The sequence below is a fragment of the Nicotiana tomentosiformis genome, chromosome 5 (genome assembly GCF_000390325.3).
Source record: "Nicotiana tomentosiformis chromosome 5, ASM39032v3, whole genome shotgun sequence".
Classification (NCBI taxonomy): domain Eukaryota; kingdom Viridiplantae; phylum Streptophyta; class Magnoliopsida; order Solanales; family Solanaceae; genus Nicotiana; species Nicotiana tomentosiformis.
In genome coordinates this window covers 64,595,049-64,612,955 of record NC_090816.1, presented here as the reverse complement: position 1 = coordinate 64,612,955, position 17,907 = coordinate 64,595,049, and the positions used below count along the sequence as shown (strand labels likewise).

The following is a 17,907-nucleotide window of genomic DNA, read 5'->3' as shown; positions in this document are numbered from 1 at the left end:
ATGATATTGTTGCTAACCTTGGAGTTAATGTCGACTCAGACGTCACATGTGGGGAGATGACCGAGTCAATCGGGTCGATATTGGACGCCATGACACGCACATGGTGGTGTTGTGGTGGGATATCTTGGGGTGAGATGGCTTAGCCGATCGGGCTGAGATCGGACTCCATGCTAAAAGCACGGTAGTATTATGATTGGATGTCTTTGGGTGAGATGGCTTGGCCGATCGGGCCGTGATCGGATGTCGTGCTAAAAACATGGTGGTATATCGGTGCTAAAGATCTCCCAACCTAAAGTATTGGAATTTATCTGTAACTTATCTTGCTCCTAATTTGATGCTTTTATATTGTTAAGGCATTCATTGATTCTATGTTGTTCCTCCTTGTACTGTTACTTGATTCATTGAGAGGGTGTTTACTCTTGCATACTAGTACTATTCCATATGCACTAGCGTCCCTTTTGTAGGGGACGCTACATCTTTATTGGATTTATGTGGTTCCAAAGCAGGCGGCATCAATCAGTGATAGCGGTACACCCTTTCTACTCAGCTGACTTGGTGAGCCCCACATTATTTCGGGGTCTTGTATCTTTTGTCATCTATGTATAGTGTTGTGAGGTATAACCGGAGCCATGTTGCCGGCACCATCATGTTACTCTTTTATGTCCATTTGAGGCTCCGTAGCCATAGTGTGGGTTGTGTTGTGGTTTGGAAAAGTCAAGCTAAAGATGTTGTATTTGTATCACATGTTTCCACCTATAAACTATGAATGTGAAATTTAATATTTTGGGAATTCTCAAATGATGTACTAATTGTAATGAATTTGTTATTGCTCATGTAATCTTCTCATTGTCTAATTAATGGAATACATCCTCACTTTGTTCATGGTTAAGGTCGGGTAGGAAGCATCTAGAAGGCTTGCTTGACCGAGGTACCTTAGTTGAGCGCCAGTCACGCTTCTCGAGGTTGGGTCGTGACAAGCTTGGTATCAGAGCCTAAGGTTTTAGAGTGTCCTAGGATGTCTCGGAGCCATTTCTAGTAGAGTTCTTCTTATCGGTGTGTTGTCGACCACATCAATAATTAGGAGGCCACTTGGACATTTAGGAATGTCATCCTTCTTGGATGATCTAGATCGTGCAATAGAGCTAATTGTATGACTACATGGAGCCTAGGAAGAATGCAAGAACTATCCAAAGAGCCCATACCACCCCAGGAGTGGTAGTTGATTTTATACCTAATGATGCGGGTGAACACCCGAGGGGTGAGGATATTTCCCCAACTACTACACCGCCTGATTTTACTACTCTTCCTCGGACTACACCAATTACCACACCTACTGAGGATGCAACAATTCCTCCAACTGATATCCCAGCCCCACCTCCAGCCTCAGTTTCCGGTCTCAATGTTTCTAATCGGGACCTTAGGGGAGTCGTTCAAATGTTGGCTCAGATAGTGGCTTCCCAGACCTAGAGATCGAATGTTGCACCTATTTCTTCCAGCAAGCAAGGGGATTTTTCTAGTTTCATGGTGAACATGTTTCTTCAGTTGGATCCTCTAGTGTTCATGGGTACCAATCCGGAGGAGGACCACCAGGACATCATTGATGAGATGCACAAGACTCTCCGATGTATGCGTGCTACAGAGATGGAAGCAGTGGATTTGGCCTCCTACCGCCTGAAAGAGGTGGCATATTATTGGTTTGAAATGTGGGAGGAGTCCCGTAAGGAGGGGATCCCACCAGCAAGCTGGAGTGAGTTTGTCGATGCCTTCATTGATCATTTCTTGCCTGTCGAGACTAAGGCAGCCCGTGCCACTAAGTTTGAGAACATAGGGCAGGGTAGTATGAGTGTGCGGGACTACCATATGAGATTTGCGCACATGTCCAAGTATGTTATTTACATGTTGCCCACTATGGATTTTAGAGTGCGTCGATTTGTGCAGGGCCTCAGCCCCCTAGTTATTAATGAGGCCGCTACAACTGCCTTAAACTCTTATATAAACTATAGGAATATGGTAGCATTTGCTCAAGCCACGGAAACCCACAAATTGAAGAATAGAATGGAGCGAGAGGGTAGCAATAAGGCCCGATCCGGGGGAAACTTTAGTGGTTCTTTCGGTGATAGTGGTGGTGGTAGGTCAGCATTTAGGGGAGGGTAATCGGGGCCATCCCAGTCATTTTCTCAGTCTTCAGTTAGTGCACCTCCATCAGGTCCCAGTCAGCAGCAGTGGAGCCGTTTAAGGCAGTCAGTGCAACAGGGGATCCTACTAGCAGGGTCAACCTGGTAGGAGATTCCAGCAGCAGCGGAGGCCCCCATGCCCTAGGTGTGGGAAGATGCACTTTGGGGTCTGCTACATGGACCTGCCCATATTCTACGGGTGCGATATGAGGGGTCACATTCAGAGAGATTGTCGTTCATCCCGCCAGAGTGTCGGCAGGGGAACGACATAGTCAGCCAGTTTTGTAGGTACTTCATCCGCAGCACATCCTCCAGCTCGAGGTACTCCAGCATCCGTATGGCATGGTGCAACTATGGGTGCTGCACAGTGTTCCGGAGGACCCAGCTGTTTCTATGCTATGAGGGGTCACCAGAGTTCAGAGGCTTCTCTAGATGTTGTCACAGGTATATTGACTGTCTAATCTCATGATGTATATGCTCTCATAGATTCTGGTTCCACTTTGTCCTATGTCACTCCTTATGTTGCTATGGAATTTGGGATAGAACCGGAACAACTTCATGAGCCGTTTTATGTATCTACTCCGGTTGGTGAGTCTATTGTGGTCGTGTGGGTTTATAGGGATTGTGTTGTCACAGTGCGTGGTTGGGACAGCATGGCTAATCTCATTGAATTGGGAATGGTGGATTTTGATGTAATAATGGGGATAGACTGGCTTTATTAATGTTTTGCCAAGTTTGATTGCCGAACCAAAACCGTAAATTTGAATTTCCGAATGAGCCAGTTATTGAGTGGAAGGGGGATGATGTAGTGCCAAAGGGTAGGTTTATTTCTTACCTTAAGGCCACGAAGTTGATCAACAAAGGGTGTATTTACCATTTGGTATGGGTTATGGACACCGATGCTGAGGCACCCACGCTTGAGTATGTACCAGTTGTGAATGAATTTTCAGAGGTCTTTCCTGATGAGCTCCCTGGGATCCCACCAGACAGGGAGATTGATTTTGGGATTGATATGATTCCAGGCACGCAACCCATATCCTTTCCACCCTACAGAATGGCACTAGCAGAATTGAAGAAACTAGAGGAACAATTGAAGGATTTGTTAGAGAAGGGTTTTATCCAGCCAAGTGTGTCACCTTGGGGTGCACCGGTTCTCTTTGTAAGGAAGAAAGATGGGTTACTAAGGATGTGTATTGACTATCGACAGCTCAACAAGGTCACAATCAAGAATAAGTACCCACTGCCAAGGATAGATAACTTGTTTGACCATTTGCAGGGTGCTAAGTATTTCTCTAAGATTGACTTAAGGTCGGGGTATCACCAACTGAAGATCAGAGAGCAGGATATCCCGAAAATAGTTTCAGGACCCGGTATGGGCACTTTGAATTTTTGGTAATGTCTTTTGGGCTAACAAATGCCCTGGTAGATTTCATGGATCTTATGAATCGAGTCTTCAAGACTTTCCTTGACTCTCTTGTGATAGTGTTCGTTGACAATATTCTTGTATATTCACGAAGTCGAGAGGACCATGCTGACCATCTCAGGATAGTTTTGCTGACTCTGTATCAGCAGAGGTTGTATGCAAAGTTTTCGAAGTGTGAATTTTTGCTTGAATATGTCACGTTCTTGGGTCATGTCGTCTCCAGTGAAGGAATCAAGGTTGATCCTCAAAAAATTGCAGATGTGAAGAATTAGCCTAGACCTACAACTCCAAAAGAGATTTGCAGTTTTTTGGGCTTAGCTGGGTATTACAGGAAGTTTGTGGAGGGGTTCTCTACTCTTGCCCCTTCGTTAACTAAATTGATGCAGAAGGTAGTTAAGTTCAAATGGTCAGATGCTTATGAAAAGAGCTTTTAAAAGTTAAAATGAAGATTGACTACGGCGCCGGTGTTGACCCTACCAGAAGGAACGAATGGATTTATGGTGTATTGTGATGCTTCAAGGATCGAACTTGGGTGTGTATTGATGCAACATAGCAAGGTAATCGCTTACGCTTCTAGGCAACTCAAGGATCATGAAAAGAACTATCGAACACATGACTTAGAACTTGCGGTGGTGGTGTTTGCACTCAAGATTTGGTGCCATTATTTGTATGGTGTCCATGTGGATATATTCACGGACCATAAGAGCCTTTAGTATATTTTCAAATAGAAGGAATTGAATCCGAGGCTGAGGAGATGGCTTGAGTTACCCAAAGACTATGACATCGATATTCTATATCATACAAGGAAAGCTAATATTGTGGAGGATGCTCTTAGCTGGAAATATATGGGTAGTTTGGCTCATTTGGAGGCATATCAAAGGCCGTTGGCCAAGGAAGTCCATCAGTTGGCTAGTTTGGGAATTCATCTTGTGAATTCTAGTGAAGGAGGGGCGGTTATGCAAAATAGGGCTAAATCATCACTTGATGTGGAAGTAAAGGAGAAGCAATATGATGATCTATTGTCGGTACAGCTGAAGGAGGAAATTCATAAAAATAAGACCATGGCGTTTTCTCTTGGCATGGATGATGGTACACTAAGGTACCAGGGGTGATTATGTGTTCCAAATATAGATGGTCTCCGGGAAAGAATCATGACCGAGGCTCACACTTCCAAGTATTACGTGCACCCAGGCTTTACAATGATGTACCGTGATCTTAAGGAGGTCTACTGGTGGAATGATATGAAGAAGAATATAGCGGATGTTTTGGCAAGGTGTCCAAATTTCCAATAGGTAAAGGCCGAACATCAAAGGTCTGGTGGGTTGAAACAGAACATAGAAATTCCAATATGGAAGTGGGAGATGAACAATATGGACTTTGTGGTGGGACTACCTCGCACGCCTTGCAAGTTTGACTCGATTTGGGTAATTGTTTATTGACATACGAAATAAGAACATTTCTTACCTGTTAAGGCTACCAATGTAGTAGAATAATATGCCCGGTTGTATATCAAGGAAATAGTTAGGTTGCATGGAACTCCAGTTTCTATCATCTCTGATCGGGGGGCATAGTTCACAGCTAACTTTTGGAAGAAATTTCAGCAAGGTTTGGGTACTCAGCTGAATCTTAGTATAACCTTTCATCCACAGACCGACGGATAGGTATAGCGGACTATACAGACACTTGAGGATATGTTGCGTGCTAGTATTCTTTACTTCAAGGGTAGCTGAGATGATCATTTACCACTCATAGAATTTACCTACAACAACAGTAACTATGCTAACATTCAGATGGCACCATTTGAGGCTCTATATGGTAGAAGATGTAGATCTCTCATTGGGTGATTCGAGATTGGGGAAGTAGAGTTGATAGGGCCAGACCTTATGCATCAGGCTATGGTGAAGTTTAATATCATTAATGAACGGCTGAAAACTGCTCAGAGTCGCCAGAAGTCCTATTCAAAAGTGCATCGTAGGGATTTGGAGTTCAAGGAGAACGATTGTGTGTTCTTGAAAGATTCCCCCATGAAGGGTATTATGTTGTTTGGGAAGAAAGGGAAATTGAGTCCGAGGTATCTCGGACCGTACAAAATCATTCAGAAGGTTGGTCAGGTAGCTTACAGGCTTGACCTACCACCGGAGATGTCGCTGGTGCACCCGGTGTTTCATGTATCTATGTTGAAGAAGGTAATTGGAGACCCGTCGCTTATTGTTCCGGTTGAGACTATCGAGGTTAATGAGGAATTGACTTATGAGGAGATTTTGATTTCCATTCTTGATAGGCAAGTCCGAAAGCTGAGAAATAAAAAGATTGCCTTCGTGAAAGTGCTATGGCTAAACCAATAAGTTGAAGAGGCCACCTGGGAAGCCGAGGAAGAGATGAAGAAGAAGTATCCACATAGTTTGAATAACTATGTAATTGTGTTCTATGAAAATGTTAAAAGCTAACTTTCTACGAATTATGTTTCCCTTGTACAACTTAAGTTAAGGATGCACCTTTTTGGTAATATAATATATATGGTGTTGTGGTCGGTGTTGTTTCCATGTTGTGTTACATCGTTGTGCTATGATTATATTGTTAGGACTGGTTTCTGAGATGCTCTAACAGGGTAATAGGCCCAATTACAGGGGAGACTTAGGTGAAATTTTTGGAAATTTAGGGAGTTAGTCAAAAATTTGGAGTTGCTGGTGTGTGAAGTAAAAGTTAAATCACATTAGATGCTAATAGCGGATATTGACCCTCATTCAAGGATGAATGATCCTAAGCGGCGGAGGATGTGAGGCCTATAAAATTTTGCCTCAAACTCGGAGTTTCATGGTGCATAGGTAGGCAGACGTGTTTGAGGATTGTAGAAATTCTTAAGCTCGCCGCTGTACGGACTTTTGGGGTTTTATAATGTGCCGGGGAGTTGGAAAAATAATTTTGCAGAACATGGCATTTCTACGGCCCACTATGAGACCGCAGAATCACTTCGCAGACCGTAGATCGACCGCACAATGAACTAGAACCAAAGCCAAACTTTGAAGGATATTTTACGGTCAATTGTGCAACCGCATAACCATTTTGCGGGCCGCACATCCATCGCATATCATGCATGAAGAATTTCGGAGGGGGACTTTTGCGGTGCGTTATTCGACCACATAACTGGTATGTGGACCGCAAACCTGACCCGAGCAGCCAATTTTTGGGACATTTTTGTTGTTTGCTGACCGCATAAATGTTTTGCAATCAAGTTTGCGATCGCAGAAGCGATTTTGTAGGCTTTAGTTGGGGAAAATTTTACCCGATCCCATTTTTTATAAAACAATCTTGGGGTTCATTTTGGCTGGTTAAAATTGTTATTTTAGAGAGAGAAAAGTACTCTTGAGTGAGAGGAAGAACCTCCAAGCATCTTGTTCATCAATCCTTGCTCAAGCTTTCAAATTTAACAAGGAAAGCTCAAAAGGTTTTCATCTAAGAGGTAAGGTTTCACACCCTAGTCTCCAATTTCGAGTTTGGGCAGAAGTTGGGTAGTGGGGAGTGTGATTCTTTGGTATGAGAGTTGATATTTATGCATGCATGTACCAATGGGGATGGTGGGGAGGTCATTGAGCTAGTATGAGTAAACTCTTGGTATTAAATTGGTTGTAGGGTGAAGGGAATCTTTTCAGAAGAACCTTGTAGTCAAATTTGCATATGCCAATGGGGTTGGTGGGGGAAATCGGTTGTAGGGTGAAGGGAATCTTTTCTTTGGTATGAGAGTTGATATTTATACATGCATATGACAATGGGGATGGTGGGGAGGTCATTGAGCTAGTATGAGTAAACTCTTGGTATCAAATTGGTTATGGGGTGAAGGGAATCTTGTAGAAGAACCTTGTAATCAAATTTGCACACATAGTGTTTGATGAAATGCTCAAATTAGCTGAACCCATGAACTTTTTCCTAATTATGGTTCAATTTTGTTATGCCTCTAAATAGATTGAAGTTTCTAGGATTTCTGTAACATTGTAGTAATTTAAGGAAAGCTCAAAGCGAGCTATGTTGGCTAAATTTCTCTCTTAGAATCGAATCCTACGATGTTCTCCTAAGTTCGAGTATGAAGGGCCAAGCTCTTATGTCTCATGTTCCGAGTTATTCCTTATAAATTTGACTATTCCAAAAAAGCTTGTGTTGATAGATATATACTAAAAATGTGAGCCAAATGCTCTCTTTCGGGATTGTATTCAAATGTGACCAATGAATCAAAATATTATGATTCCAAATCTTGTATCAATTGCAACTTATCGTGCTAATTTCTGCAAGAAATCTGAATGTGCTTAAGACCCTTATTGATCATATGTAGTCTTGATTAGAAATTCCTCGTTGATAATCCATGATGATGTCTGAAAGTGAAATGAGCGTGTTGAAATATGAAATACGGCCGACGTGCTAAGAATGAGAATTTCACTTATGGCCAATAGTGCCGATGAAATGAAGAGATGTAATAAATGATATGGGAGTATCGTTAGCCACAAAGGAAGGGTAGGTTGAAACAACCTAACCCCGAAACTACACGTGCCAGTGTAGGTGTGGTTGAGGGGTAAATCCCCATACTGATGTGTTGAGATTGTTCCCCTAGATGGGATAAGATGGTTGTATTGAGATTATTTCCCTTTGTTTGCGATGAGATTGTTGCTAACATTGGATTGGATGTCGATTCACGCACCACATGTGGGGAGATGACCTAGGCGATCGGGTCGAGATCGGACGCCATGCCGCACACACATGGTGGGATGTCTTGGGGTGAGACAGCTTAGCCGATTGGGCTGAGATCGGACTCCCTACTAAAAACACGGTGGTATAGTGATTGGATGTCTTTGGGTGAGATGGCTTAGCCGATCGGCCGTGAGTAGATACTAAAAATACGGTGGTATATCGGTGCTAAAGATCTCCCAAGCTAAAATATTGGAATTTACCTAAAACTTATCTTGCTCCTAATTTGATACTTTTATATTATTGTGCCTTTCATTGATTCTATGTTGTTCCTCCTTGTACTGTTATAAGAGGGTGTTTAGTCTTACATGCTAGTACTAACGTCCCTTTTGTCGGGGGCGCTGCATCTTTAATGGATGCAGGTGGTTCTACAATAGGCGGCATCGATCAGTGATACTGGTACACCCTTTCTCCTCAGCTGACTTGGTGAGCCCTACTTCATTTCAGGGTCTTGTATCTTTTGTCATCTATGTATAGTGTTTTGAGATATAGCCGGAGTCATGTTGCCGGCAACATCATGGTACTCTTTTATGTCTATTAGATGCTCCGTAGACATAGTGTGGCTTGTGTTTTGGTTTTGGAAAAGTCAAGCTAAAGATGAATGTGTATCACATGTTTCCACCTATAAACTATGAATGTGAAATGTAATATTTTGGGAATTCTCGAATGATGTACTAATGGTAATGAAAATGGTGTTGCTCATGTAATCTTCTCATTGTCTTATTAATGGAATACAACCTCACTTTGTTCATAGGTAAGGTCGGGTAGGAAGCATCTAGAAGGCTTGCTTGAGTGGGGTACCTTGGTTGAGCGCTGGTCACGCTCCTCGAGGTTGGGGCGTGACATTGATTTCGCCTTGGAACCTTGGAGAACTAGAAGATAGGTTTTTCAAGAGTGTGGTAACTGTCCTTGGTCTAAAATTACCCTAAATGAGCCTTCCAACCACTTTAAAATGTTCAATAGTCCTCCACCGCCTAAGTGGTTCCCATAGGAGTTGCTTATGCAATCTCACAAAAATAAAAATATCTCTCTACTCTGATGTCATATCAACAAATGGTTTAATGAGTTGGAAACTAGACTCGGAAATCTTCAATTTTCTGGGTGGATCTCGTAACTCTAATTGTATTGGGAGAGAATCTCAGTGATATTAGACCAAAATTTCAGTGAAATTATAAACGTAACTTGCAATAACTTTTGCCGAATTTTGTTTTACAATTTGTTTGGATTAAAAACTTAACATACGAATATTATATAACTCAGTTACCTTAATATAGACCTCCTTAGCATATTAAGCACTCTTAGTTTTACCGCGAAAGTATGGGCTATAACATCTTTGATTCGTTTAGACTCCAACCCTCATGATACATCCGTATCACCTGTTTAACTCATCATTATCTTTGTAAAGGTCCTCAAACTCTCCACCTTATATTGATTCACTTTAATCGCATTCTAACATGAAAGTATGGGGTGTAAAACTATCGATGTTCAGGTTTAGCTACATGGCATGGAAGATTTATGGGAGTGTTTCTCATTCGGTGATTATGTATGCATCACGCATCAGTCATTTAAGTAGGAGAGTTAGAGATCAGGTATGGAGATTCTGGTATTCTTGATGTTTAGAGACCAGATGTTCTCATTGGTAGAATATTCCTTTGGTTGTGAACTATGAAAGTGTGCTAAGGGTTGGGCAGCTGATAGTATGTATCATGGATAGGTCGCAGTGGTTTTTTGGAAAGTTATTTACTTATTTCGGGATGATCTGAATCGGTTTGGGGGCATATTGGTAGGCCCAATAAGAATGTTGTATTCCATACTAGATGGGATTGGTTTACTCCATGCAGCTTTTGCTATGATGTGTCATCGGGTAGAATTGATCTCATTCATGCCATGATCTATTTCACGTGTTACTATCTTATGCTATGATGGATGTGAGACTACTTGACTGTTCACACGTATGTTGTGGTCCTGTTTAGGCCTTGTGACGATATATGAGCGAGATGGCTCTTGAGTTGTTGATTTGCTTATTGCACCTTAGTCGTGCTCATCTTTTCCATAGTGTCTTATGCTTATTGATCTCCCTATAGTTATATGTTTATGCACTCTACTATGCTTGATGTTGATGCACATGTTCTTGGTGGGTATGTGTTTGCTCCATGGAACACCCATGTTGATTGATATGATTGGATCAAGTTGCACGCCAGAATGGTAGTACGTGGGATCAGGTCGCATACTGTAATGGTATTATGATAGGATGTGATTCATTATGCTTATTTCATGTGCTTTTCTTCTCATTTGTGGAAATGGCTCATAAGGTTATTATTTGTTTTGCCCTACCTATTAAACTTTCTTGGTAGCTCCCTCATCTAATCCTCTTACTATTATTTGTCATATCTATGTTTTTACATGTTTGGTGTACGGACCGTCTTGTGTGAGGTTCCATGTGGCCTTTAGTGTAACTTTCCAGTTGAGCAGCTTGTATTGGGTGAGACAAGGTTATTGGACTCAGAATTAGTGCGATTGTATTTTTGATAGGGTATGTTTGGAAAAAGAATGTCATTAGTCAGCTTAGAATTTGGCAATGGTTCTTGTCGAGCGAAAGAAGTCCATGATATTACCGGTGTCGGGTCTAGTAAGGAGCAACTATTATGGTCTGAAGATATTGATATGAGTATATGAGCCATGGGTCATATCGTGTGGGTATTTATTGGAAGTATATTCATGGCTTAATACAGCTTGTTGAGAATGATACAGTGTAAATATATACAAGAATCATATCTTGGAGGATGTTCCGGATAGCAAAATTTGGTCCTAAGACTTAAGGACTAAGGTTGTAGGAAGAATCTTCAGTCAGGATTGTGTTAATGGACTTATACGGATTAAGGTGGCATGTAATCATTCATGGGGGTAAATTTGATGAGTTTTTAAAGTTATTTTGACGGCTTTGGGATGACTCTTGGCACGTTCAAGGATAAATGTATGTTTAAGTGGGGGAGAATGTAATGACCCAACCGGTCATTTTGAGATTTAGCATTATGCTCGAAAGCTTAAGACCTTGAGTAGCTTCATATGATATATTCTTACTTTCATGTATGAATAGTGTTCGTTTTCGAGTGATTGGGGATTGATTTGGAAGAATAACTCTCGATTTAGAAGTTTAAGTTGGAAAAGTTGACCATAGTTTGAATTTAGGGTAAACAGAATCGGAATCCGATTTTGATGGTTCTGATAGGTTCGTATGATGATTTCAGACTTTTACATGTGTTCGGAATTGGTTTTCGAGGTTTCTAGAAGAATTTGACACTATTTGTCGAAAGTTGGCAATTTGAAGAACGTAAGAGTTCATAAGTTTGACCAAGAGTCGACTTTGATGTTATTGGATTCCAATTGGTGTTTCGTGGATTTGGATAGGTCTATATAGTTGAATTAACTTGTGTGCAAATCTCGGACGTAATCCGAAGGGTGTAAGTGTGATTTGGACAATCTTTTGAAAGAATGAAGATTTAACAACTGAAGAGAAATTCTATTCGGATTGAGCCTCGATTCTTTGTTGTGATGTTCATGTGGGTATTTTATGCCTTTAAATGAATTTAAATAATATATTTATACTTGTTGGTATGATTGGGCGGGGTCCCGAGGGGTCCGGGTGTGTTTTGGGTTTTTGGTTGAGAAACTAGTTAAGGATAGGATTTGAAGTTTGACCATAGTCAATATTGGGTCAAGATGACCTCTTTTCGGTGTTTTAAATGCGCGATCAGGATCATAGCATGTTTTATGATTGAAATGCGTATATGGTTTGTGTCTGGGAGGTTCTAGATGAGTTTCAGGTGCTAAAACTAAGATTTTGCAATTGTTGAATTTTCTGGTACAACAATTTTCGAAATATCGGTTATGTCCCTAAGTTCGTGCATAAATTTCAGACATCCTTCAAAACTTTAAAATATCATATATCTCTCATTTTAAGGCCAAACTGGGTGATTCAAAAGGCTATATTGGGTGAAATCTTGCAAGGATTATGCTGGGCTTGTCAAAAGTGATTTTTAGGATCATCTAACATCTAGCTCGGGCAGGGACATCTGCTATATTGTTTTACTTATTTCGGGATTTAGTCACTTTTTCTCACAAAGCTTTGGAGCTCGAGAAGAGCCAATTTTTGAGGAGATTTTCATTACTACTTTGTGGGTAAGTAATTTATACTTGGATTTGGTTATATATAGTGATAATCCATGGATTTCTACACCTAAAATATGAATTTTTAAAGTGAATTTTGGGAGTTTTGTCTATAAGATAAGAAAGTGTAATTTGGGATTTTGAACACCAATTTGAACTTAGATTTGGAAAGTAATCAAATGTTAAGACTTACCAGATTATGGGTTATCGAGATCTGGTATTGGTTTCGGAATTCGCGCATGCAAGCTCAGGTTGTCTTTTGTTGACTTTTTGGAAATTCATTAAAGATCGAAGCTTTATTGATTCAGATTGCTTCCTATAGTAGTGTTTGACTTTCTTGGATGATGTTTGTCTTGGATCTGCGTGATTGGAGGGCTAGAGCAAGATTTTGATGCAATTTGAGGTTGAAGACTAGCCCGGATGAGGTAAGTGTCTTGTTTAGCTTTATTGAGGGAATTTTTCCCGGTGAATAATATTGTTTGCTACATGTGGGGTGATGAATATGCGAGGTTCATTTTGCGGTCCATTTTGCGGACCGCAGATGCATTATGCGGTCGCATATGCGACCGCAGATCCTGTTCCGGAGTTTTATTTTGTTGGTTTTTATAACCCGACCCTACTTCGTTAAATAGACGCAATGGACCATTTCTTGAGCTAAAACCTGATGTTTTTAGAGTGAGAGAGTGCCCTAGAGTGGGAAAGTGTTCCTCAACAATTTATTCTTCAATTATTGCTCTAATCTTGGAAGATTAACAAGGAAAACTCATAAGATCTTCATCCTAAAGGTAAGATTCTACACCCTAACCCTCAATCTCGAATTCTATCTGGAATTGGGTAATTAGTAAGATAAATTTTGGGCATGGGAGTTGTTCATCTTGCATGCATGAGTTATCAAAGGGTGTAAGAAGATTGTTGACCTAAGAATGGTAGATAATGGGTTTGGGATGGTGTAATCCACCATAGGAGGACCTTGAAACCTTAATGCACACCTAGTGTTTGATAAAATGCTCAAATGAGCTAGAACCATGATCATCCTCCTAATTTTGGTTCAGTTTGTTATATTTCTAAAATAGATTAAAGTTGCTAAGAATTCCAAAACATTTTATAGTTTAAGGAAGCTCAATTGAGGTATTTTGGCTAACTCTTCTCTTAGAATTGAACCTCACATTATTCTTGTAAGTTTCAAGTTGTTCACCACGAACCGATTATTCCGAATAAGCTTTGTGACAAGAGCTATATGTTCTGTACATGTTCCAAATGTTATTGTTGTGTTGTGTTACTATTGTGGGAACGTATTTAAATTATGGATTGTTTATCTAAATATTACAACTTCAAGTCGTGTTTCAAATGAAAACTCTGATGCTAAATTATGTGGAGATTGTGATTGGGATTACACCACCACTCGCATGTGGGGTGAGGCGGCAAGGCCGCTTTGTGTAAGTTTTGGTAATATGGGATACAACTCCACCCGCATACGTTGGGGCGAGGTGGCAATGCCACTTTATGTAGAGTTTTGGGATAGTGGAATACACCTCCACCCGCATACATTGGGGTGAGGTGGCACCGCTTTGTGTAAAGTTTGGGTATAGTGGAATACACCTCCACCCACATATATTGGGGTGAGGAGGCACAGCCGCTCTGTGTAAAGGTAGTTGTAGAGAATCCTTGACTGGAAATTTATAAATGTTATTGGAAGGTCTTAACAAATCTGTTTGACTTTTATGACTATCTAAGCCCTATGATTGTTACCATGATTCATCATATTCATGTTGTATTTCCAAATTCTTGAATAGATGTTTTGGTTTTCATACTAGTACTATTCGACATGTACTAATGTCCCTTTTGCAGGGGGCACTACATCATTAATGGATGCAGGTGGTTCCACAGCATGAGACATTGATCAGTGATAGCGGTACATCCTCTTCCCAACTGACTTGGTGAGCCTCACTTCATTTCGGGGTCATGTATCTTTTGTTCCTTGTGTATTGTGTTTGAGGATTAGTCGGGGCCTTAATGCCAGCATTATCATAGTACTTTTATGTATCAATAGAAGCTTCGTAGACATAGTGTGGATTGTATATTGGTGCTGGGGAAGTCAAACTAGTTATGTCATGTTTGAATTACTTATTACACTTCAGACTATGAAAAATGTGTATGAAATTTGAGACTTCAAAATGAAGTACCTAATATTAAGAAATAGGTATTTCAGACATGATCACCTTATTGTTTGATTAACGAAAATATGTATTCTCTTTATTCATGGATGAGTTTGGGTAGAAGGAAATCTAATAGGCTTGCTCGGCTGGGTGCACTCGGTTGATCGCCGGTCGCGCTCCCTGATGTCATGGCGTGACAAACATGGTATCAAAGCCTAAGGTTTTAAAGTGTCCTAGGATGTCTTAGGGTCATGTCTAGTAGAGTCCTTCTTATCGATGTGTTATCGACCACATCTATAATTAGGATGCTACCAGGGAATTTAAGAATAACACCCTTCTTTTATGTTCTCGATCGTGCAATAGAGCTGATTGTAAAATTGTTCCTCATTTAACTCGTGCTTTACTCTAACTTTCAGTAAATGGCACCTAAGAAGAAGGCAAGAACTGGCCAAAGAGCCAATGCCACCCCAGGAGTGGCAGTGAATTCTATATTTGACGATGTGGGCGAACACCCGAAGGGTGAGGATATCCCTCCAGTTACTATACTACCTGATTATACTACAACTGATCAAACCGCACTTATCCTTACACCTACCGAGGGTGCAACGGTCCCTCCAACTGATAATCTAGTTCAACCTCCAGCCCTCACTTCTGGTCCTGCTGTTTCTGATGGCGATCTTAGGGGAGCTATACAGATGTTGGCTCAGATAGTGGCCTCCCAGGCCCAGAGATCAAATGTTGCACCTACTCCTTCCACTCAGCCATCGGATTCTGCTAATTCCAGGGTGAACATGTTTCTCCAGTTGTATCCTCCAGTGTTCACAGGTATTGATCCTGAGGAGGACCCCCAGGACTTCATTGATGAGATGCACAAGACTCTCTGAGTTATGTGCGCTACTAAGACAGAGGGAGTAGAGTTTGCCTCATTACCACCTGAAAGGGGTGGCCTATTCTTGGTTTGAAATGTGGGAGGAGTCCCGTGAGGAGGGAAACCCTCCAGCCAGATGGAGTGAGTTCACCGATGAATTTATGGATCATTTCTTGCCTGCCAAGACTAAGGCAGCTCGTGCCACTGAGTTTGAGAGCCTGAAACAGGGTAGCATGAATGTGTGGGAGCATCATATGGAATTCGCGTGCCTGTACAAGTATGCTATTCACATGTTTCCAACTATGGAAGCCAGGGTGCGCCAGTTTGTGCAGGGCCTTAGCCCTTTGGTTATTAATGAGGCCGCTACAGCTGACTTGAACTTTGATATGAACTATGGGAAGATAGTGGCGTTTGCTCAAGCTACAGAGGACCGTAAATTGAGAAATAAAAGGGAGCGTGAGGGTAGCAGCAAGGCCCGAACTGTGGGCAACTTGAGCGGTTCTTCTAGTAGTGTTAGGTCGGTATTTAGGGGAGGGTCATCAGGGCTGTCTCAGTCATTCGCTCAGTCTTTGATAAGTGCACCACCATCCGGGCCTAGTCAGGGCAATAGGGGACCCCATCAGCAGGGTCGGCCTGGAGGGAGATTCCAGCAGCAGCGGAGGCCCCCATGCCCTAAGTGTGGGAGGATCCACTTTGGGGTCTACTTCATGGACCTGCCTATATGCTATGGGTGCGGTGTGAGGGGTCACATCCAGAGGAATTGCCGCTCGTCCCGCCGAATCATAGGGAGAGGTGTGACACAGCCAGCTAGTTCTGTAGCTACCACATCCATAGCACCTCCAACTCGAGGCACCCCAGCACCCGCAAGGCATGGTGCAGCTAGGGGTAGTGAACCGAATTCGGGAGGACCCAGTTGATTTTATGCTATGCGGAGGCATCGGGATTCAGAGGCTTCTTTAGATGTTGTCATAGGTATATTGTTTATCCAATCCCATGATGTATATGCTCTTATTGATCCCGGTTCCACTTTGTCATATGTCACTCCAGTTGGATCCTCCAGTGTTCACAGGTATTAATCCTGAGGAGGACCCCCAGGGCTTCATTGATGATATGCACAAGACTCTCCGAGTTATGTGCGCTACTGAGATAGAGGGAGTAGAGTTTGCCTCTTTACTGCTTGAAAGGGGTGGCCTATTTTTGGTTTGAAATGTGGGAGGAGTCCCGTGAGGAGGGAAACCCTCCAGCGAGATAGAGTGAGTTCACCGATGACTTTATGGATCATTTCTTGCCTGCCAAGACTAATGCAGCTCGTGCCACTCAGTTTGAGAGCCTGAAACAGGGTAGCATGAATGTGTGGGAGCACCATATGGAATTCGCGCGCCTGTCCAAGTATGCTATTCACATGTTGCCAACTATGGAAGCCAGGGTACGCCGGTTTGTGCAGGGCCTTAGGCCTTTGGTTATTAATGAGGCCGCTACAACTGCCTTGAATTTTGATATGAACTACGGGAAGATCGTGGTGTTTGCTCAAGTTACAGAGGACCGTAAATTGAAAAATAAAAGGGAGTGTGAGGGTAGCAGCAAGGCCCGAACTACGGGCAACTTAGGCGGTTCTTCTGGTGGTGGTAGGTCGGCATTTAGGGGAGGGTCATTAGGGCTATCTCAGTCATTCGCTCAGTCTTCGATGAGTGCACCACCATCCGGGCCTAGTCAGGGCAATAGGGGACCCCATCAGCAGGGTCGACCGGGAGGGAGATTCCAGCAGCAGCGGAGGCCCCCATGCCCTAAGTGTGGGAGGATGCACTTTGGGGTCCACTTCATGGACCTACCTATATGCTATGGGTGCGGTGTGAGGGGTCACATCCAGAGGAATTGCCACTCGTCCCGCCGAATCATAGGGAGAGGTGCAGCGCAGCCACCTAGTTCTACAGCTACCACATCCACAGCACCTCCAGCTCGAGGCACCCCAGCACCCACAAGGCGTGGTGCAGCTAGGGGTAGTGAACCAAATTCGGGAGGACCCAGTTGATTTTTTGCTATGCGGAGGCATCGGGATTCAGAGGCTTCTTTAGATGTTGTCACAGGTATATTGTTTATCCAATACCATGATGTATATGCATTTATTGATCCCGGTTCCACTTTTTCATATGTCACTCCAGTTGGATCCTCCAGTGTTCACAGGTATTGATCCTGAGGAGGACCCCCAGGACTTCATTGATGAGATGCACAAGACTCTCCGAGTTATGTGCGCTACTGAGATAGAGGGAGTAGAGTTTGCCTCTTTACCGCCTGAAAGGGGTGGCCTATTTTTGGTTTGAAATGTGGGAGGAGTCCCGTGAGGAGGGAAACCTTCCAGCGAGATAGAGTGAGTTCACCGATGACTTT

The 17,907-nt window shown here is 42.4% G+C and overlaps 2 protein-coding genes across 2 annotated transcripts; both read left to right on the top strand.

The window, feature by feature from the left end:
• Positions 1 to 1,530: 1,530 nt before the first annotated feature.
• Positions 1,531 to 2,154, top strand: LOC138892487 (uncharacterized). Its single transcript, XM_070176206.1, has one exon. It carries the CDS (start codon positions 1,531 to 1,533, stop codon positions 2,152 to 2,154), a length of 624 nt encoding a protein of 207 aa, XP_070032307.1.
• Positions 2,155 to 15,617: 13,463 nt separating this feature from the next.
• Positions 15,618 to 16,439, top strand: LOC138892486 (uncharacterized). The gene has a single exon (XM_070176205.1). It carries the CDS (start codon positions 15,618 to 15,620, stop codon positions 16,437 to 16,439), a length of 822 nt encoding a protein of 273 aa, XP_070032306.1.
• The last annotated feature ends 1,468 nt before the right edge of the window (positions 16,440 to 17,907 follow it).

Coding starts and splice junctions, on each gene's coding strand:
- LOC138892487 (XM_070176206.1), top strand. CDS start 1,531: ATGTTTCTTCAGTTGGATCCTCTAGTGTTCATGGGTACCAATCCGGAG.
- LOC138892486 (XM_070176205.1), top strand. CDS start 15,618: ATGTGGGAGGAGTCCCGTGAGGAGGGAAACCCTCCAGCCAGATGGAGT.